Source organism: Exophiala oligosperma (genome assembly GCF_000835515.1).
Source record: "Exophiala oligosperma strain CBS 72588 unplaced genomic scaffold supercont1.4, whole genome shotgun sequence".
Taxonomy (NCBI): Eukaryota; Fungi; Ascomycota; class Eurotiomycetes; order Chaetothyriales; family Herpotrichiellaceae; genus Exophiala; species Exophiala oligosperma.
In genome coordinates, this window is record NW_015622821.1 from 2,823,918 (window position 1) to 2,845,718 (window position 21,801).

The 21,801-nt window shown below is 50.4% G+C and overlaps 8 protein-coding genes across 8 annotated transcripts; 5 read left to right on the forward strand and 3 right to left on the reverse strand.

The window, feature by feature from the left end:
- The first annotated feature begins 115 nt into the window (after positions 1-115).
- On the forward strand, positions 116-1,209 carry PV06_05091 (uncharacterized protein). Its single transcript, XM_016406061.1, has 4 exons — positions 116-238; positions 383-610; positions 683-741; positions 814-1,209. The coding sequence occupies exons 1-4, from the start codon at positions 236-238 to the stop codon at positions 836-838; spliced, it is 315 nt and encodes a 104-aa protein (XP_016264267.1). The 5' UTR covers positions 116-235; the 3' UTR covers positions 839-1,209.
- Positions 1,001-3,344, reverse strand: PV06_05092 (uncharacterized protein). The gene has a single exon (XM_016406062.1). The coding sequence runs from the start codon at positions 3,270-3,272 to the stop codon at positions 1,206-1,208; it is 2,067 nt and encodes a 688-aa protein (XP_016264268.1). The 5' UTR covers positions 3,273-3,344; the 3' UTR covers positions 1,001-1,205.
- A 2,003-nt stretch (positions 3,345-5,347) lies between these two features.
- Positions 5,348-6,621, forward strand: PV06_05093 (uncharacterized protein). The gene is made up of 3 exons (XM_016406063.1): positions 5,348-5,554; positions 5,613-5,858; positions 5,910-6,621. The coding sequence occupies exons 1-3, from the start codon at positions 5,497-5,499 to the stop codon at positions 6,119-6,121; spliced, it is 516 nt and encodes a 171-aa protein (XP_016264269.1). The 5' UTR covers positions 5,348-5,496; the 3' UTR covers positions 6,122-6,621.
- Positions 6,622-7,150: 529 nt separating this feature from the next.
- On the forward strand, positions 7,151-9,509 carry PV06_05094 (uncharacterized protein; the record flags this gene model as incomplete). Its single annotated transcript, XM_016406064.1, has 3 exons — positions 7,151-7,207; positions 7,257-8,296; positions 8,373-9,509. The coding sequence occupies 3 exons, from the start codon at positions 7,151-7,153 to the stop codon at positions 9,313-9,315; spliced, it is 2,040 nt and encodes a 679-aa protein (XP_016264270.1). The 3' UTR covers positions 9,316-9,509.
- A 2,209-nt stretch (positions 9,510-11,718) lies between these two features.
- On the forward strand, positions 11,719-13,768 carry PV06_05095 (aldehyde dehydrogenase). Its single transcript, XM_016406065.1, has 2 exons — positions 11,719-12,024; positions 12,081-13,768. The coding sequence occupies exons 1-2, from the start codon at positions 11,859-11,861 to the stop codon at positions 13,403-13,405; spliced, it is 1,491 nt and encodes a 496-aa protein (XP_016264271.1). The 5' UTR covers positions 11,719-11,858; the 3' UTR covers positions 13,406-13,768.
- A 316-nt stretch (positions 13,769-14,084) lies between these two features.
- PV06_05096 (uncharacterized protein) lies at positions 14,085-16,433 on the reverse strand. Its single transcript, XM_016406066.1, has one exon. It carries the CDS (start codon positions 16,128-16,130, stop codon positions 15,576-15,578), a length of 555 nt encoding a protein of 184 aa, XP_016264272.1. The 5' UTR covers positions 16,131-16,433; the 3' UTR covers positions 14,085-15,575.
- On the forward strand, positions 14,344-15,400 carry PV06_05097 (uncharacterized protein; the record flags this gene model as incomplete). The annotated part of the gene is made up of 2 exons (XM_016406067.1): positions 14,344-14,874; positions 14,972-15,400. 2 exons carry the CDS (start codon positions 14,344-14,346, stop codon positions 15,398-15,400), a joined length of 960 nt encoding a protein of 319 aa, XP_016264273.1.
- A 740-nt stretch (positions 16,434-17,173) lies between the features above and the next one.
- On the reverse strand, positions 17,174-21,795 carry PV06_05098 (uncharacterized protein; the record flags this gene model as incomplete). Its single annotated transcript, XM_016406068.1, has 8 exons — positions 17,174-18,025; positions 18,087-18,291; positions 18,339-18,463; positions 18,620-19,245; positions 19,308-19,345; positions 20,112-20,454; positions 20,519-21,610; positions 21,657-21,795. 8 exons carry the CDS (start codon positions 21,793-21,795, stop codon positions 17,174-17,176), a joined length of 3,420 nt encoding a protein of 1,139 aa, XP_016264274.1.
- Positions 21,796-21,801: the final 6 nt, after the last annotated feature.

Genomic DNA, 21,801 nt, shown 5'->3' on the forward strand with positions numbered 1-21,801 from the left:
GCAGATATTCAGCCTCGTCCCCAGATTCGTCGGTTTGTTTGGGAAACTTTGCCGATTGGATTCTTCCAGAAAAAAAGTTCCTCCCATTCATTTATAGGTAGTATTTACTCCCGAACTTCCTCCTGCGTATACCATTAGCTCGCTGTTTCCTCATTGTATCTAAGCTTCCTTGCTGCAGTCCTATAACCACTCTCGCTTCCATAACAACTTGTTTGTCACACATCATTCCGTCAAGATGGTGAGTCACCCACCTTCGAGGCTTCACTATGGAGCAAAACCTCTCTCTCTCTCTCTCTGTCTCTCTCTCTGCCTCTTTCTAGCGCGCGCACGCTCTCTCCGGATCTCGGAATGCTAACGGTTTGACCTTCTACCTATTTCACAGACCACTGCACTCAAGAGCATTCGATCACTAGCCCCATTGCTCGACCGAGTTTTGGTTCAGCGCATCAAGGCCGAGTCCAGAACCGCCGGCGGCATCTTCCTCCCCGAGAGCAGTGTCAAGGAGTTGAACGAAGCAAAGGTCCTAGCCGTCGGACCTGGTGCTTTCGACAAGGATGGAAAGAGAATATCCATGGGAGTCAAGGAGGGTGACAAGGTGTTGATTCCTCAGGTACGCAGACAAGACTTCTGGAGCTTCCCGTCACCCAAAAAAGCAGCCGGGCTAATGGCGTTTCTCATATAGTACGGAGGCAGCCCCGTCAAAGTCGGCGAGGAGGAATACCATCTGTTCCGGGATTCAGAGTGAGTTTTCTTCGTCTTCGGAAGCTCTTTCGATAGGCGTCGCGAAGGTCCCGTTTGCTAACCCAAGTTTAGAATCCTGGCCAAGATCAACGAATAGACCACCAATATATCCAGTATCTGATTTTTAAAAAGGTGCTGGCGTTTTCGGCAAAATCATGTACTATCATATCAGATGAAGTCGCCATCGAACATCATTCGGCCCCCCGAAAAAGAAGCCATCATATTAGCGAATTGTACACACCATGTATTACCAGTGTATCTCCTGCCCAGGGCTTGGATGATGTTCTACGACAAATTCAAATTACTGGCAAGAGGAAAGAGGGAAATATGTGATTGCAGCACGAGCATACCCATAGTAGATATTGCAGATTGCATTTCATCCTGTGTAGTTTTCACAAGAACAATTTCTCCACTCAATGCAGCTACCACCCATATATCTCGGAACATAATGATCAGGCGTCCACTCAAGTAGTACCTCTTCCTCGCGATTTCGAGCGGCTTTGATCGCGCGCATCCCCAGAACCGGATCCCATTTTCGCAGCTGACAGATCAAGTTCCAGTCCACGCCCGATGACTTCTCTGAAGTTCAACCCAAAATCACCTAGCATCTCCTTTTCATGAGTCCACACGACATCCATGCATTCGTTCCACAACTGGCCCTGTCGCTCTATGGCACTAAGCTGTCGCACGAGCAGCGTGTTGAACGTCTCGAGATGGCCGTTTGCCCACTTGATACAGGCGCTTATGCTGATTGGTGCGAACGACGCCTGGTAGATGAGTACCGTGTTCTTCACGACGGTGAAGTAGACGTATGAGATGGAGAAGACGTAGCGATGCAGGTCGCCGTCAAAGACGCATTGTCTGGCGCGCTTGGTCAATGTCTCACTGCGCGCGTTGAGGTAGATCTCTCGGGCCCGATCTTCGAAGCCCAGACGGATGAGGTAAGAGGTGGTGCGCTTGGTAGCCTCCATGAAAGAGGGCGTTTCAACGAGCTCTCGGCACAAGATGCTCGCAAGTTTAGCGGCACGCTCATCAACCTTGAGGCCTATCAGCTCCTGTGCGATCGAGTTACTCTTTAGGCCCTTTGCGATCTTCCGCAGTCTCTCCACCTTTTCTACCGCGTCGTCGAATCGCTGGAGAGAAATGTCAATGTCGAGGTCATCGATTTGTCCTTCGACCCAGCGGAAGTTCTGCTGTTTGCCGTCGACTTCGATGAGGATATCAGGCTTGTCTTTGGACGAATTTATACTGTCGAGAATCCCCGTGTTTGTTGCCGAAGCTGGATCTCGAGAAGCAAAGTAGTTCATGCTTTCACTTTGATTGCTTGGTTGTTCCTCTTGATTTTTAGTAGCCTTGCGTACATCTTCGGTGGCTTTCCTCAAGGCCATCAATAAGCCACTCTTCGCCTTCTCGTCTCGCTTCTCGTGCCTATATGTTAGTGACCGCCCGCCCGATCGGATGGTTAAAGCGGAGGCAATGGCTTTTTCTTCTGCTTGAGTTGCAGCTCCGTTGGCAGCCATGTCGATAATTTCAATATCTTGGAGAGGCCAGCACTCCTCGGCCACGAGTTTAGTTGGTGCAGGACCCTGCTGAGGGACATTGGGGTCGACACGTTTGCGTTTCTTAGACGCAACAAGCAGATGGTCATTGAGAAGGACGATGTGGACAGGACGCTTAGGCTTCCAAGTCGCACTATCAAGCTCGATCCAGCTCCCTGTCTCCGCCACAATGTGACGACCCGGGGCTGCGGGCAAGAACTTCTGAGATTTCTCCACATTCTTCCATAGCGCCTGTAGCTGTATGTTCCACATCTGTTCAAGATTGGCAACAGAGCTTCTGTTTGCTTGTTTTCTGGACTGCGAATTTGAGTGACTGAGATCAGGCGAAATGGCGTTGTTAGAGTTCCCCGAACTGCTTTGGCCAATTGTACTCGTGAGTTCCGACATGAGACTTTGCAAAATAGCCATCTCCGCCTTCAGTTTCTCAGCCTCTTTGCTTATCTTTATGAAAGACGTCCTATTCTGGTACACACTTTGCTGCAGATCTGCAGAATTTCTGTTCTTGAGGCGCTGCAAATTCGTCTGATATTCCTGAATGTCGGATTCGGAGGCATTTGAAAGGAGATCTGTGACATAGCGTTCAGCCTGAAGATTTGGATCACTCAGAGTGTCGCTGTCGACAAGGAGTGGTCGTGAAGAGGATGCCGTGCCAGGGCGTCGAGGAGAGGCAGCTCCAGACCGTCGCTTCAGGGCACCGGGCAGGTTTGGGACAGGGGGAGCTCCGATATTGCTGAAGTCGGGCAATTGATTATATCGCGTCGAATAACGACGTTTGACTAGATCGGAGGTCTCTGTAGGCGCATTACGATCGCGCGGGGGAGCGAGAGTGGCACCGCCCTTATTCTTCTGTTGCGGTGTTGCTGCTGCTGGTGCCGCCGGACGAGTGATGCCTGGACCAGACGCATTTTGAGGAGCGCTTATTGTAGGGCGGTCTTTGCGCTTCTTTCGTAGCGTCAGTCCACGCGGGTCCATTGTGGTTGCCAATGGACAAATGAGTCCAACGACAGTGTATGGCCGTGGTGGGAAGCCGTAACAAATGTTGTGGCATAATCAGGAACGCGGAAAGTCAGTCATACGGAGTTAGATGAGAGGTTGGAGTAAGGCTACGAATCACGTGCCATCTATCTCAGCCTTGTGCTGCCCCTTTAATGTGATGCTACTCCTACCATGATGTTGCTATATTTCATGATTTCAGTCAATCAATTGCTAAATGAGCATGCATGGCTTCATTACATCTATAGCATATATTCAAGATCTGCATTGGGTGTACTCAAATAATTAAAACTTCTGCTTGTTGTCTCCTGACCGAGGTCGGATGTCATTGCACGCTTTGATACATCGTTCTCGTTTGCCTGCCTTCACTGAGGTCTGTTACACAACTGGACGAGCCGGCGCGGAGTGTGCAACGAATGCAAAGGAGATCTCGTAACGATGGCTGCGAATAGTCGCCGAGTTACTCCGTACAAATTTGACCAATAAAAATAGTCCACACAAACCATATGTTTGGTCATACCGCCTCTCCTGACTCATCCAGAATCCAAGTCATTTCCCCAATCAGTAAAAAACCTCTGCCTAAAGCTCCGAAGGTACTTGAAAGCAGTTGTCCTTGATTGTACATTACAGTGGCAGAATTTTACCCTCATTATGTCTAACTCAGAGGCTGGTGTTGTGATAGGAGGTGCTGTCACCTGGAGTTGCCGTTTTATGCTTGAGCGCGGTCGCTTTTGCTTTGCTGTTCACCAACGAGTGCGGCCTCTAACCTCTTGATTTCTTTCTTCATGCTGGTCGCAACTGAAGAGGATTTCTCCATTGCTTGCTGAAGCAGCTCACACTCGGCTCGCAGCCGACAAATTTCACTCATCAAGCGCTGGCTCTCTTGTTGTATGTTGCACTTGACTCGAGTATCTTGTCCCTCAGACTCCTGATCAAGTGGAAATTAGTCTAGAGAGCCTTAAAACAGCGCGGGTGAGGGTTTTCGGACCATTTCTTTTCACTCGAATATGGTGCTTGCAAGCTGTATCTACGAGAGATAATTTTGGAGATCTCGAGGAGACGCGACCAGGTGCACAGGCAATAAACAATGTGTATATACTTGGTGCTGCTGGTTTGGATCGCACTGTTCGTTCAATGTCAAGGTGATAGCAGACAAGCTTGGGCGGGGTTTGTTTGTCTCAAATGTAGATCATGCTCGAGGATCGTCTGTACTTTTCCAATACGGTCAGTCCTACGGTCGCAAATGCTGATAAAGCGGAGCCCCAAATAACCATGATATTGAGCTAGGATTACTTCAGTTACCATAGCATCACGAGAGCTTAGATACTGCTTCCTTGCGATATGTAGGTCGTTATCTTATGTGCCGCTTGTTAGCCACCCCAGTGAAAAGCGAGAATGTATATCGATTGTCCAAAAGTTGAGTGAGCGGATTCAGACGTGACGCTGGTCTGATCGCTGCAAGGTGAGCATAGTGAGCGATGGGAGTACTCCCGGAAACTAGCTGTTGCAAGGCAGTGGAATTCCCAAACCAGAGAAGATGATGGAATCCTTTTTGGCTGTTATTCGTACTCACCGCAATAATGGACAACAAATCAGTGCCTGCCCATAGTGTCACTTATATAGTATTTTTGTGCCGTATGTTAAGCAGTTTAAAGCTTCAGCTGTCATGTGTATGTGTTTCATCCTTGATTCTAGAAAGCCACGAGACTTGTAGCAGAGCCCGTCGTTTGGAAGTATGTGTCGCATCAATCAGACACATAGTCTTGAGAAGATCTTCTAGGTGGTTATGTCTTTTGGCAGGCTGTATATTGGACAAAGATACTCAGATCTTGTTTTGGTCAAGACGTGATTTGTAGTCAGTCGGCACTTAGATGGTGTGAGTTGTGAAAAGGTTCTACAGTAATTAGAAGTGTTCGAAGGATTAACAAAGAGTGAGTGACGAGGCTGTCGGGCCATCGGAGTTTAGGTGCTTGGCAGGCGCTAAAGCAGCCTTGCGCTTGCCAGCGACTTTGGATGATTCGGGGTCAAAGCTGGGAAATTTCGCAAAGCTGCATCACCATTTCTTCAATCCATCATTGTGTATTCAGCCACATCCAGCCGACTTGTTTGTCAATCTTGTATTCTTCAAGCCGGAATTCCTCGTCATTGGCTTCGACTTCTGCTTGGCCCGACTTGAGCCACCTGGGTTCGACCTGGATTCATAATGAAGACTTCTACCATTGTCTCGATATCCGTTGGCACGGCAGTCACTGGACTGATCGGTAAATGACTTTACTCGTGAAATCACAAAGACGTTCATCCCAGCTAACAATCCGACAGCGTATGCAGCTTATTTCGACTACAAACGGAGAAATGACCCTGGGTTCCGGAAAGCCTTAAAACGAGAATCCCGCAGACAAGCTAGGATAGCCAAGGAGGAAGCCGAGATCCAGGGAAAGAGACAAAGAGAAGAGATCAAGCTGGCGGTGCAAGAAGCCATTGAGGAAGGCTTCCCTACAGATGTGGAAGAGAAGGAGGCGTTCTTTATGCAACAAATAGCCCAGGGAGAGGCATTGGCCGGAGATGGTACTGTTACCTTGACATTTTACGAAGGTTCAACAACTAATTGTTGCATAGGCTCTGACCCGGTTGGCGCGGCACTCTGCTTCTACAAAGGCCTCAAGGTGTATCCCGAACCTTCCTCGCTTATTCGCATTTACGATAACACCGTTCCGAAGGAGATCCTCGAAATTCTTGCCGTCATGGTCGCTCAAGACAAGAGTCTCAAGGTGGGCGACTTTGGCGCCAGCAGTGACAGGGGCTCGGAAAGCGGACACGGGGTTGAATGAGTTCCTACGCTTTGACATACAGCAACTTTTGTATCAACAAGAATTTCACCGTCCTCGTATGAGGGACGCCTTTTCAGTCCCTTGCCAAGAAAATCGCCTCTCTGTACGACTGTTGTATACCAGCGCTGGGCCGATGTTTGAGCTTGTCAGGATGATATACATTTTTGTTGGGACATAATTCAGTGGTCACTCGACTAGTGGCCTCTTCAATTAAAAGCTTTGCCCGATTCATGGCCGCTTTGCACTGTTATCAGACCAGTCGTTGTTTTTCTGTTCATTCATCTCATTGACTTCTCAAGCATTGTGAAAGCAGCCTCTCGGGCAAGATCGTGAGGCAACGTTGCCACTCGCTGGTATTTGAGATTGGCTCACGCCAACAGAAATGTTGCGAAATCTTGCCATATGATATGCCACAAATTTTGCAAGGTCATTAACATGGCCAAAGGCCACAATGACCACGTTTCGGCTTGTCCTTACCAACCTGCCTTGGTCGAAACGTCTGGTATATCGAATTGACCATTGACGATTAAAGCAAGACCGAGGTACCGGCAGTCAGCAAGGCATCACAAGCTCATTCACCAATCTCGATTTCGGGTCTCTTGCTAACCTCTAAGTCCCACAACTATCAGCAGAAAATATCGGACTCCCTGTCATCATTAAGAACTGAGTATTCGTGGACTGCATTGCAGACGTCGCGCATTTCCGGATCAAGTTATCATACAATAAAAGGATGCGGATACCTCCGACTATCCGTCGCTGAGAACTGCCTTTTGCAGATCTACTTGGCAGTTGAAGATATATACTTCATTCCTCGGTAATCACAACATGTTGAAAGGCGTACAGGTTTGAAGTTCTCTGTATTCTACAAATCCTCTGCCTTTGAATAAACCTTGCGGCCGGCTTGCTCACTAATCTGTAGCAACGAGATCCAGACTCGGACTCAGACATTACTTGAAAGTGCCATACCTCCAGACATATTGTGCAATCTTACCAATTTTACTATATGAAAGTCTTCACTGCCGCGTAAACATGTCGCAGACCACGCCTCATCCTCTGGACCCTTTGACACCCGAGGAAATTTCCCAGGTACCACATATCAAGTCATTGGGTCTTCGAAGCAAGAGCTGACCAGCAGACTGCAAATCATGTTCGAAAAGCGTGCCCAGGGAGGGATGTCTACTTCCGAGTCATTACCCTGTCAGAGCCACCGAAGGCGGACATGATAAGATACCTGGAGGCCGAACATGGCGGCCGACTCCATGGCCTTATTCTGCCCCGCTTGGCGATGGTGCAGGCTTTCCTGGGCCCAAGAGACAGCAATCATTATTACCTGCTGAAGGTGGATGTAACTACCGGCGATGTCGCGCAGCAGAAGCAGCTTGTCGGATGTCATCCTCATGTCGATGCCACTGACATGCAAAAGGCGGAGCGAGAATGTCTGAATGACCCTCGCGTCCAAGCGGCAATCAAAGACATGAAGCTCCCTGCGGGCGCCGAAGTCAAGATTGAGCCATGGACCTACGCTACGGATGGGATGAATGATATGAGCGAGAAGATCACAATGTGTTATTTCTACATGAAGCTAATTGACCACCCGGATGCCAATCACTATGCTTATCCTTTGGATCTCTGTGTCGAAATGTCTGGGGATGCTCGCGTTTTGAAGATTTTCTATTTGCCCTTCGGGACGTCAAACGATATCGGCACGTCCGCGCAAGCTTACGATCAGGAAAAAATTCACGGGGCCGAGATTGAATACCATCCTGACCTGCTTAAAAACCAGCGGACAACCACAAAGCCGTATCGAGTTTCCCAGCCAGAGGGTCCCTCGTTCAACGTCCAAGGGAACCTGCTGCAATGGGAGAAGTGGAGGTTCCGCGTCGGGTTCAACTACAGAGAAGGACTCACTCTGCACGACGTGAGGTACGATGGGCGTAGCGTTTTCTACAGACTGTCATTGGCGGAAATGTTTGTCCCCTACGGAGATCCTCGCATGCCGTACGCACGAAAAGCCGCATTTGATCTGGGGAACGATGGGGCGGGTTGCACGGCCAACAACTTACGGCTGGGCTGTGACTGTCTGGGACATATCAAGTACTTTGATGGCTGGCATACCACTTCCGCCGGGGATCCAATAAAGATTCCCAATGCTGTGTGCTGCCATGAAGTGGACGAGTAAGATGTCTCCTCCCCCAATCCGCCCGTACCTTGGGGCACTTTCCATATACTTTGTCATTCTAATTCTTCGCAGTGGGATCCTGTGGAAGCATACAAACTTTCGAACAGGGCATGCTGTCGTCACCCGGTCACGCATGCTGGTGCTGCAAACCATCATCACGGTCAGCAACTACGAGTATATATTTGCATTTCAATTCGGCCAGGATGCTTCGCTGAACTACGAGGTTCGAGCGACGGGTATCGTGTCGACGGTCCCGATTGGCATTGGCGAGAAAGTACCGTTTGGAACTACGGTAGCTCCCGGGGTACTGGCCCCGTACCATCAGCACCTCTTCTCGCTTCGAATAGACCCGGCGGTTGCAGGCTATAAGAACTCACTCGTTGTGGAGGAATCGCATGCCATGCCTATCCAGGATCCGCAGGTACACAATCCATTCGGGATCGGCTACACGACCGAGTCACGCGTCGTCGAGGACGAATGCGGTCTCGATCTCGATCATAGTGTCAACCGGGTGTTCAAGATCGTCAACGAAGAAGTCATCAACCCTGTGACTGGCGGTCCGGTCGGGTATAAGCTTGCACCATGCTACAGTCAGTTGCTCCTGGCGCACCCTTCGTCCTATCACGCGAAGAGGTCCGAGTATGGCGCCCATGCTGTCTGGGTGACGCGACACAGCGACGATGAACTGTTTCCGTCGGGTCACCACACCATGCAATCACTGGGCGGGCAAGGGATAGCCTCGTGGATCAAGGACCGGCAAGAAAAGAAACAGTCGACAAGCGTAAAGAACTCGGATATAGTGGTTTGGCACACTTTCGGCTCGACACACAATCCGCGGGTGGAGGATTGGCCGGTGATGCCTACCGAGAAGATGCTTGTGGGTATGAAGCCGGTCAACTTTTTCACGTCCAACCCGGCCATGGATGTACCTGTATCGACCCAGGAGAAGAATCAAAGTGTGCTTGTGGACGGAGTGGCTGCCATGCCGACCCAAGGACACTGCTCGAAGCTTTGAGAGGCGAAGGACCTTGGCGCAAGACTCAGGGTCTGTGGGAGACCTGAAGTGTACACGTAAAATTGAAGCCTAGATCATACCGAAGACGGAGGTAGAGGAACTCTCAATGTCCGAGCCGGCGGTAGCATTGGGCCAGGCGCAAAATATAGATGGTCCATGTATGGTTGGGTCCGAACAACAAAGCTGGTTGAGGCTATTCAAAGTCAAGACCGAGACCAAGACCATCCGCGGGTACATCAAGGTCGGACCGATTGAAGGCATCAAGATATATGATACTACAAGATAGACATTACTAAGTACCTAGATATGGAATATCCAAAGGTATTTTAGATACTCGTCCAGAGTAAGAAGAATCCAACTTCTTTCCGCTGGTGCAATTTGCATGGCTCTCCACTTTGAAAAAAAAATAACATCTGTGGAATGAATCAAAACAAAAAAAATAGCCCACACCGTGCGTGTATAGATTCATTTTGTACAGTGACCACCCAACCAAAAAAAAAACAAAAAAGTTGGTCGCGAGACAAGCCCGAAACTTCGCGTATCTTGTCACGGTGTATTCTCACGCCGCCAGCTCCGGGTGGAAATGTCTCTGCAGAATTGCTTCCCTCAAGTATCATCTCCATTGCTTAGCATCCCGTAGCGATCGTGGTTTACACACACGAGTACGATGGACGACCCGAAGCTCCGAGCAAGGCACACGTGAACAAGTGGAATGTGAAGCGACGCCCAAGGCTCAAAGGCAACCTCCTAAACTTATGACCACGACAGCCAAATGCCAAGACTGCTTTTGTAAAATATGTACCCTTTTTTTTCTTCTGACCCTTGGTGGAGACTTTGATGTCGTTGTAGTTAAGACGCTAAGCACGTAGATATTGAGGCTCAGCACTAGAAGCTTACTACTGTACGGAGTAGTACTAAGGTGTAATACCTCACTTACCACTTTATCCTGAACAAATGCCTAGAATCAGTCCCCAATCCCCCGGGAAACTACTCCGGACGCAGACATCGACCATGTTGCCCTGATCTAACGAGTACTCGTACAACACTGTGCATTCATTTGGCGAACTAAGCGACGATGCCGATATTGGATGGAATAATGCCAAAATTCCCCAACTTCTGCGAGTACTAGCTTGGGTATGTACAAGTAGACTCTTTCTCTTCCCCTTCCGCACTGCGCACTTTGTTCCGCCGGCTCCCAGATTCGCACGGGAGATGACGCTAGTAAGACGCCATTGCTAGCCTGCGGTAACCGGCCAATTGCCCCTCGTTGGCCTTCTACGATAACCTGCCTTGCCCCTCCATGTCCACCGTCCATCCCCGTGGGAATTCTATAGTACGAGGACAATGCTGACTGTTTTCACGCGAGGCCCATCATTTTTTTGGGGGTTCCAGTGCGAGTCTCAGTACAGCTGGCCCTCTCCGTGAGCATGACAACACGCGCCGAGGTGAATAGTGATCATCTCGATGTTGCTAGGCAGCACAGCGTGCGGAGTACATGTTCCTCCGGCTCACATTACTGTCGTCAGCGAAAACATGTCTTGCGGCCGAAAGGCATGATTGGGATGGAGACTGTGAAGTTCGGTGTCTATGCACTGAATCAACAAGGGGACAGCTATCTCAATCAGGTAACATCGGTAGCTTTCGGGGGCGAGAACATGTACCTATGTAAGATACGAGGTACCCCGGGTGCCCGTAATGCTTCAATTCCGCAGCAATCTAAGATCTCATACCACACACGCGCTAATCACAGGACGAGGTGGTCTGAAAAGTGAAACTCTGAATACTCGCACCGCTCGACCGCGTCCCGTAGCTTTTCCTCCTTTTGAGCCATCTCTACTTGCCCAATTTGTCCAGAAGCCGTGCCTAAGGTGTGTGACCCATTTCCGGCTGCGGTTCAGCGGCGATGGAGCAATTCATCCCGTAGTACGGGCTCTTCTGGATCTCCAGAAGTCGTTAAACGTGTGAGCATGGTCAATCCTTTTTTTCTCTTCGTAATCGCCGGCCACATACCCCTCTTTCGGGTGATTGCCACAGCATCAGAAGATCCATCGCTCCTTGTCCGTCAGCCAATCTGACCATGGCGCAGTCAACCCACCTGCCACTCGTGGTTTTGTCTGACCCTCCTACGAATAACAACCCCGCAGTTGGCGTAGGGTCTGACGCTATCTCGACGTCGTCGTTACTTCTCCTCCCTTCCCGCTGACCCTGGGATAGCTGCCGTTCGGCCACTGGGATATCGACCTAGTGGACCAAGGAATCCCTGTCCAGTGGTCCCGGCCCATAGGAGAATCAAGTCTCGCTGGTGGGTACGAATGTATCATTTCCAAATTCCGCAGAGGCGTCAGTGCTTGCTTGACCTTTCCCCGCGCTACCATCGTTTTTAAATAAAGAGTCGCCTCGTCCTCGGTTCATCGTTTTGTCCCTCTCTTGTTTCTTTCACTTGCCATCCCCCTCCAAAGGACTACTCTTTCTCCTTGTGATACCCCTCCCTCAAAAGGAACAAGTCGTTTGAAATTTCCATTAAAACCATATACCCTGCAATCATGTCTCTGTTTACCAAGGTCGAAACCCCCAGCATCACCTACGACCAGCCCATCGGTCTGTACATCGATGGCAAGTGGGTGAAGGGCACCGAGGGCAAGACCTTTGAGACCATCAACCCCACCAACGAGAAGCCCATCATCGCAGTCCACGAAGCTGGCCCAGAAGGTATGTGCTGCGCACGTAGACCGTCAACACAACAGGTACTGACATTCACTCTCTAGATGTTGACATTGCCGTCAAGGCTGCCCGAAAAGCCCTCAATGGCGTCTGGGCCCAGACCCTCCCCTCTGTCCGAGGTGCGATGCTGACCAAGCTCGCTGACCTCTTCGACGAATACTCCGACACCCTTGCCGCCATCGAATCCCTCGACAACGGCAAGGCTCTTTCCATGGCAAAAGTTGATGTCCAGCTCTCCTCGGGCTGCCTCAGATACTACGGTGGATGGGCAGATAAGATTCACGGAAAGACCATTGATACCGACCCAGAGACCTTCAACTACACCAGACACGAGCCCGTCGGTGTTTGCGGTCAAATCATCCCATGGAACTTCCCACTGCTCATGTGGGCGTGGAAGATTGGTCCCGCCGTTGCCACCGGTAACACCGTCATCATCAAGACCGCCGAGCAGACTCCTCTGTCTGGTCTGTTCGCCGCCACCCTCGTCGAGAAGGCTGGAATCCCCGGCGGTGTCGTCAACGTCATCTCCGGTTTCGGTAAGACCGCCGGCGCAGCCATCGCCTCTCACATGGACATTGACAAGGTCGCCTTCACTGGATCGACCGTTGTCGGCCGAACCATCCTCCAAGCTGCTGCCAAGTCCAACTTGAAGAAGGTCACCCTCGAGCTCGGTGGCAAGTCTCCCAACATTGTCTTCAACGACGCCAACATTGACGACGCCATCTCGTGGGTCAACTTCGGTATCTTCTTCAACCACGGCCAGTGCTGCTGCGCCGGTTCCCGTATCTACGTCCAGTCCGGCATCTACGACAAGTTCGTCGAGGCCTTCAAGCAGAGGACCGCCAAGAACGTCGTCGGCGACCCCTTCAAGCAGGACACCTTCCAGGGCCCCCAGGTCAGCAAGCTCCAGTTCGACCGCATCATGAGCTACATCCAGTCCGGCAAGGAGGCCGGTGCCACGGTCGAGACCGGCGGCGAGCGCCACGGCGACGAGGGTTACTTCATCAAGCCCACCATCTTCTCCGGCGTCAGCCCGGACATGAAGATCATGCAGGAGGAGATCTTCGGCCCCGTGTGCACCATCAGCAAGTTCGAGACCGAGGAGGAGGTCGTCAAGGCCGGAAACGAGACCACCTACGGTCTCGCCGCCGCCGTCCACACCACCAACCTCAATACCGCCCTCCGCGTTGCCAACTCGCTCAAGGCCGGTACCGTCTGGGTCAACAACTACAACATGCTCAGCTACCAGGTGCCGTTCGGTGGCTTCAAGGAGTCTGGTATTGGCCGTGAACTCGGCAAGTACGCCCTCTCCAACTACACCCAGGTCAAGTCCGTCCGTGTCCGACTTGGTGGTGCTCTCTTTGGTTAAGTTTGTCGTCGATGAGAAAAATAAAAACCAAAGGAGAGGAGAATTTCTTCAGAATGAAAATGACAAAAAGACAACAAATGAAACCAAAAAAAGAAAACTGGAACACATTGGAAACATTTTGGACACACAACAACCAAAGAAAGCAAAATGCGGCAGGATATTGGCCAGATGACAGTAGTGTGGACATGAGACGAGATGAAATGAACATGTTTTGGCCCACCTATCCAATTTACATAACATGCATTTGTATAGGGCGTGCTGAAGGGTTTGAGCGAGCAGGCTTTTGCAGTCCAAAGAAGCGGTAGCTTCGTATGTACAGATTAACGAGATATGAAAAAAGATAAAAAAAAAACCAAAACATTCCATGCCTGGATTCCTTGTGTCTTTTGCTTTTTGAGTACGAGCATGACTACGAATAGGGGTGCACCTCCTTGATGACTTGTATATTGTTGTTGTCGTTGTTGTTTTGGTCAGCACTGACACATGAAGATTCCGTCGTAAATGGATCTCGAGACAACGCACAGTGTGTTAGGCAAATGCGCCATCAGCGTTGACAAATGAATGAAGCATTTCCGCGTCAACTCGTTCTCGCCCGAGAAGTCGAGTCCACGTGACTTTTTTTTTGTTCCCTTCTCCGGGGGGCCGAAAGGGAAAAGGTACGTAGCCGACTCTTTCCAGCGTTAACTAGATAAAGGGTATTACTCTTATTGTGTACACTCATTTCATACATGTGATGTAAGTATTCGGTGCGTCTCTATATTCAAAGACATCTCTCTTCCCTGTCACATAACAATACTCTCCACGTCACTTAGTACTACATCTGGGTCGACTCTACAATACCACATCACCATCCGTCTGGGGCAACACCACTTCCTCTTTTTTTTTGTATGAGACGGTGGAGACAGTACCTTTGGATATCGTCGGCTCTGAGCTTTCTTATGGTGGCGATTGCCTTGTCGCCGAGTTTGCCGTCTTCCTCAGCCAGGACTGCAACGGTATTCGGTACAAGGGCCGTAGCGGTGGTCGGGTCGAAAAGAGGGTCGATACCTGGTCTCGCGCGGAGAATAGGGCGATCCACTCCCGATTTTCGTCGGTACCACCGCCATCCTTCTCGCACGACTTCGACGGCAAGAGATCTTCTGGTTGCATCGACATCGACTCATTTGTCACATACTCCACATCCTCCGACGACCCTTGGAGGGATCGACCAGAGAACACCACGTGACGGAAACAGACGAACCTCGACAAAACACCCCACAACTGCTGGAGCCGTGACAGGAACCGACGGTGCCATCGCCATGTCACCGCCGTCTTTCATGGAGAAGCTCAAATATGACGGCTCCAAGAAGGAGAAGAAGGCGGAGCCAGATCAGGAAGAAGACGGAAAGACCACGGAACCAAAGTTGCCTGAACTTTCCACCGACGATCTGCAGGCATATGATCGTATGGCCGTGTTGATGAACCGATACGTACGTTTGACCTTCTTTTTTTCCCCTTTTCTATTCTCCAGTTTCTCGATTTCAAGAGTCAATGTGCTGACATCAAGATGACTTTTTGGAATGATAGCATAATCACTTCAGACATACGTGGAACATGCTGTACCAGACTTGTACATCTGGGTCCCGTCCCGCGGGCATGTCGATACGCGCGTTCATAACTCAGGCGTTGCAACTATGCCGGGGTCTCACGATGCACCACACCATCGAGGAAACGTACGTGTTCCCCGACCTCGCGGAGCGGATGCCGCAGTTTCGCGAAAACGACCATCTCATCTCGCAGCACGAATCGATCCACGTGGGCCTGGTCAAGATGGAGCAATACCTCGACGCTTGTCGGATGGGGGAGCGTGAATTGAGATTGCCCGAATTGAAGGAGGTGATGGATAGTTTCGGCGAGGTGTTGTGGCAGCACCTTGACGACGAAGTGGAACAATTGGGCGCGGAGAATATGAGGAAGTTCTGGACCAAGGAGGAGATGTTGTCGATGAACTGGTAGTGGAACGATTGGTTTTGGGGATTCATAGCTTCTGGAGAGATGGATCGATGTTCTGTCGTTCGCTGGCGCCTGCGAGATAGAGTGTGTGATTATAGAGTGTTGTCCGGGGACTTCCCAAATACAACAACCTTTCAATCAGGACCTAGAGAGCCTCTCTCGTAGTCTCGGTACAATCTTAAACTTCGTCCCGTTCCAGAAAACCTGGATCATTTTGTACTTTCCTCTCGAATTTGGTCCACCAATCCTGGAAACTCTTCAATGGAACGACCTCTATACCATTGGCTGTGTTTCCGGCAAAGCTGGCCAGAAAATTGAAAGCGTTCTTGATGATCCGCTGAGCGAGAACCTTGGTGTCTAGTGGTCGTTTTGCAAGGGCCATGGAACCGGAGGACTCTTGCAGCTGTGCCATTTGAGCCTGTATGTTCTGGACCGGCTCGACGGAGATGCCGAGATTGATTTCTCCGGCGGCTAGAGAGTCCGGGATGTTCACCTTGAACAAGGCCGAGGGCTTCTCGTTGGCGATGGCGCCCAGGAACTTGAAGCCTTGCTCGCCGGGCAGTTGCATGTAGACTCCGGCTGCCGATCCCGGCGGCAGCACTTGATTCGGGTGCATGAAAACGCCTACATTGTGGAACTGTGGTGAGGCTGGGAATGAAACGGCGAATTGGGTTTGGGAGATTGTGCCCATCTCGGCAATCACCGGTCGAGATGGGATGAACACACCAAACATGTTGGAGGTCCGGGGTTGCGATAGCAAGATATTTGAATGCCCAGGTGTGTATGTGCGTGTCGAGTGTCAGGTCAATCCTCGGCGCTCGCGGGGATTCGACTGGTTTGATCTGACTTGGGTGTATTACCCGGAGAGTATATGAGCAGCACAAGCTCACTGCAAGAAGGGAGGACTAGCTCCTGATCAAGTCTTCGTAAATGTACAAGGCCATGATCAGGCTGGACCCGGAAGCACGGAGGAGTTGCGTTGGTAGTTAAGTGATGCAGCTGATGGGTCCGCGAAGAAACGTCGCTCAGCTTCTGGAAGAGACTAGCGTGGAAACTGGCTTGATCACGTGGCGAAAGAGCTGATTTGCACGTGACACGCGATTCTGTTATGACCGCGTACTCTGTACACGGTCAAGAGGACGAAAGTTTGACCACTTCATCACTTTAGGAATTTATGCCTTGGACACTCGGAATTCTGCGTGCAGGACTTTGACTTGTCAGTCATCACGGTTTTGACTCCTTTGCCTTTTGCCTGCTGGAGACAGTTCAGATCCCGCGTCAAAGTCTCTTCTTCTGATGGACGGTACTCGATTTGGCGCTTGAGCGATTCGATTGCTATCCAGAGACCGTCAGACTATCAATATTTCCTGAATACTTCAGCAAGTGGATCTTTGCTTACCTTCGTCTATCTTCTGTTTCGGAAGCTTCGGTTTTGACGAAGTGTTGCCCATGCTGGTCGAAGCGCCTCACAGTCTTCAGTCACGGCAGAGAGACGTTTTCTGTGACCCTGATACAATAGCGATGTGATAGTTTCCACCCACGAATGACCAATTGAATGGTGGTTATTCTAGCTGGGAAGGTACGGTACACACAAAGATGTTGATATTACTTGACATTAGTGATATAGGCATGCACAATGATGTCACATCCATTGAGGCCTCATCTCATACTCGAGTATTCTTCTGCAGTACTGTGAGTATAGATCAAGGTACGAGTCATACGTCCCCTCGATAATTTTCCACTACGAGGGTTGCGAAAATCTCAAACAAAGATCATCTACTCTTTGATTGGCATTTCGCCTACCAAGCCATTCAGCAGATCTCCAAGGCCATCCGCCATGCCACCCTCGGAAATATCTGCCATCCATTGCATAAAGTGATCAGACTCCAGAACATCCGGCTGTGAGACTGCTTCAGGAAATAAAGATCTTTCACGCTCTTTTTCCACCAACATCGTCATGGTTCGGCTCGCCAGCTCCTCAAAAATGTCTCGGTATGGCGCTGCAGACTCGTTCCATTGTGCTATGAGTACTAAGACGATCGTACAATCTGTACACGTACTACTTACCACATCCTGTCGTACTGTCTCACGAACAGTACTTGAAGACCAAAGACAGTGGAGATATGTCAGGCCCGCCACGAAGATGGTATGGAGTGCTCCCCAGGTGTAGGTTGTTGGTTTGCCAAGTATTTCTCGTCGATAGCCATGGCAGAGATTTTCTGCTGCCTGCATACATTCAAGAAAAGTCTCATCTGTTGCAGGATCCGATGAACTTGTCAAATGACCCCGATACAAATAGATAATGGTATGGTTATAGCAAAGATCGAACCATTCGACGGCACTGAATATCGATAGCATCTCTCCCTGGAGAGGTACCGTTGGAGGAAGCGACGCCCGCCATTCCTCGAGCTCATGGCGTAACTGATCGACTCTCGCCTGGTAGTCTGGGCCTGAAGACCGATGCTGATCGATGTCTGAATAGAGCAAGGTATGTATACGGCCCCAGAGACAGCGGATGCGAAAAGTGAAGAGGGCTTTGGTAATATTTGTTGGCAGATCGTGTGGACTCCGAGTTGTGCCAAGTATGCCGCAATCTGTTATATAAATGTCGTCTATGTCCAAGGGATACTAGGAAACATCAGCGTTTTAAATGACCCAAGCATCAAGAAAGATGCGCAAATCATCATACCTCGCAGTCGACCTCATGTTGCTGCAGGGCCAACGGCCGCCCTAGTATGGTTGCAGCCGTCATGTCGATAGTCCACGCGCACCAAAAAGCTCGCTTTCGTAGCTCGATGCGAAGTGGACTTGGTTGTGAAGTTATACCAATCACTGTCGCTCGACGATGATACCCGAACTCAACGCACTGGCGTAGTGCCAACCCGGAAAGTCTCCTTGTTCCTGTCAGTACGCTCTCCCGTGATCACACAAGCTGGCCTACCAGACAGATGTTCCAGCCGGGGATCGAAGCGAATAGACCGCATAGCACAAATATGCTTGAATGGCTTCGAGGTTCTCAAGTTGTAGGACATCATCCACATAAAGTTGCGCAGCTGCGTACAATCGCTTGACACCATTCAGCATATATATCCACAGGCTGGACGGAGGTTGGCCTTACCTCAGCTGAATACCCCAAACGTGGTAGTAGCAAGGCACCAATAGCGTACACCGAAAAGGTACAGTCAGTACCAGCGTCCATTCATATTGAGATAGACGGCTTACCATGTATAAGAAGAATAGGTGTGCTGGGTCAGGATGAGATAGATCTGTGGCATCGGAAGGCATGATCTTTGCCTCCCAATCCCGAAACGATGGCTCATGCAAGAATGGATATTGTGCATGCACCTCCCGAAAGTAAGCGTCACTGAGCCTGACGCAGTCATCGTAGTCCGGAAGGAGGCATGGCGTAGGCAAGGAGCTTTTGTCTTGCTGGTGCCGCGTGCTTCCTCCTGGTTTCCTGGAGATGGCCTGAAGCAAGGCCGAGTTGATGACACGCGAGAAGGCGAAAGTCGAAGAAGAGCCTAGATAATGAGGCTCAGCACCGGCTGCAAAACTGAGCATCCCGACTTTCGAGGCCAGATCGGACACTTCATCGTAATCCTCGTCCGGTTTGCCCAAAGTCGATGGATTTTCATGTTCCTCATCGAAATCGGGCAACTGGGTTGCTACGGTGTGATTTGAAGCAGAATCATGCCTCTGCAGGACACCTTGAGACTGCGTCAAGGGGTCGTCGTCTACGCGAGTGTGTTCTGCGATGAACCTTTCGAGGTAGACCACTCGCTCTTCCAACGTTTCGAGGTAGTTCCGAGGCTGATGGCGTTTCGTTGCCGGATCTTCTACCAGGCAAGCTAACAGGCATCAGCAAACAGATATCTTAGAGGGACAAAGTGACTATTCACCTAAGCCGAACCGTTGGCAATTCGCACAACATGGTACCTGATCATCACACTATCGGCCTCATCAGCAACACCACGTATTAGCGAGACATGAAGCAACCTTCAACTTTCTCTCCTTGCAATTGATGCAAGCAAGAAGTGTTCTTTTTCCCACACGCTTCCGTTGACGCTTTCTCGGAGATCTAGATTCTGAACAGTGCGTATCACGCAGCATTTTCCAGGTTCAGCGAAGTGAAAGAAGACGCATGTTATCAGTCTCCGGGCGACGTCCTTCTCGCTAAACTTATAGGTCACATTACACAGTGAGCAAGCCTGGAAGCCCCCCGCATCAAGATCACGAGCGTCAGCATGATTATTGGCTCCCAAGGGCCATGTTCATTGATCAGCACCGACCTATCGAGATACCGAGGCACCTAAAATGTCCTTATCTCAGGTGTTGTCCGCGCTACGAGAGTGAACCCCTTTCCCTTATCTCCAGTCGAAATGCCAGGGACCAACCATCCCTGGAGTGGGCTTCAAGGTCCCCATGCCTGCGTCTGACCCAAGCAAAGCCTCCCTCTTCATTCATAAGTATTAAACTACGTCTTATCGTCCTTGAATGCTAGCTACCAGAGTACTTTCATCATTCACACGCGATGATGCACGAGTATTGAACATAGGTCTCACGGGAATGACTCCGGAATCAAGTCCATGTGTCTTGCTGACAGCCGTCTTTCTCTTCCAAAATCATCTCTTCCTCTCCAGTGCCCCTTTACTCTGACGACTACTACAATCCTCTGATTAGACCAGGACAAACTGTAACCAGATGGAAGACTTACGCGATTTGTTCAAGATTCTCGGCCTCTATGGCGATGACTCTTGGTTTTCTCTTGGTTTTATACGCGTGAAACCACGAGCCTTGGAAGAGTTCGTCGATTTCTTCAACACTTAGACCAGACGTCTCCGGAACCAGCAGGAAAACGTAGCAGATGGCTATGAAGCACCATCCAGCGAAAAACAAGAAAGCTCCCCAATTGTGAGTAGAGGAAAGCAGAGACGGCACTGCAAAATTCATGGCGAAGAAGAAAAGCCAGTGGAAGCACTGGGATAGCGCACCACCGAACGACCGGATCCGATTCGGCCACAATTCTCCTCCAAAAAGATATGGAAGGACAAACAGACCTGACAAAAAGTGCATGTGTCAGTCTTTGGCTCCGTCTAGTACTTGCCACCGCGGGAGACTTACCAACAGCATATCCAAATGCGTGAAGAAATATCCAGGCCAGCGCACCTTGAGAAGACGCATCGCTCGCAGTCCCCTCCTGCTTGTATTTGAGATACACACCGAGGTATATGTCAGAAACCATCTGCAGCCCAGCTCCCACATATAAAGAACCACGCCGACCCAAGGCATCGACGAAGAAGAAGGAAGCTATTAGTGTGAAGAATAGCTTTGACAGGCTGTACATCCCGGTGAGGAATAGGCTGTGGGAAGTTCCTCCAGCTTTGCCCAGTAATCTGAGGACAGGGACGAAATATGATGTGACAGAGTTTGCTCCGGACAACTGGGCCAAGGCATACGAGACCAGTGTCTGCTGGACTCGGCGAAGGTTTGCAGGAACCGTGAAAGTTTCTCGCAGCACCCCAAGGAAATGTGAACGACTGCCGCCGAAGGCTTCGGTCTCCTTTTGAATGGCTTCGTGGATCTCCCCCAATTCTACTCGCACTCGGGGGTGGTCCTCAGGCAAACCGCGAATCTTGACCAAAGTCGCAATGGCTTCATCGTGTCGGCCAGCCAGCCACAGCCATCTCGGAGACTCGGTGAGGAAAAAGCTCCCGAATATCAGGATCGCAAAAAACACACAGGGTGAGAACCATACGATCTGATATTGCAGGCGACTCTCGCCAACGTGTATGTAGACTCCATACACGCAGAAGACTGCGCATACCGATGATACAGTCATAGCAACACTGAACCAGACGGCGAGCAACCCACGAATTTCCGCAGGAGCAATTTCGACAATCGACATGGTGCCCGTGACCGTGAGGGGGCCAATGCCCAGCCCTGATATCACTCGGGCGGCATATAGTCCTGTCAGCCCTGGCGCCGAGGTAGCCACAAGCTGGCCAATGATCCAGATCGTTATGTACAGACGCCACGACCATAGACGTCCGATGCGATCATTAATGAAGAATGACAGCAGGGCGCCAACACCGGCACCAAGGTAAACGATCGAAACGAAGTATCGCAATTGGTCTGCGTCGGAGTTGCTGAAACCAAATTGACGCTGAAATCCTGGAAGGGTGGGAACAACTGACGAAGAGCCTTGGTCCCAGGCTACAATTGACATCAGTGTTGACCAGATACCGGAGACTCGACTTACTGAGCGGCATAGAAGCTGTCGCATAGAGTGCCGTGGACAATAGCAAATGCTTGTTGAATATCACCTCTCGAGGTGTGGCTTTGATGACCCTGGCATACTTTGCCAAGGTCGAGTCAGTGATTATCTGCTTCAGAGCCATTGTAGT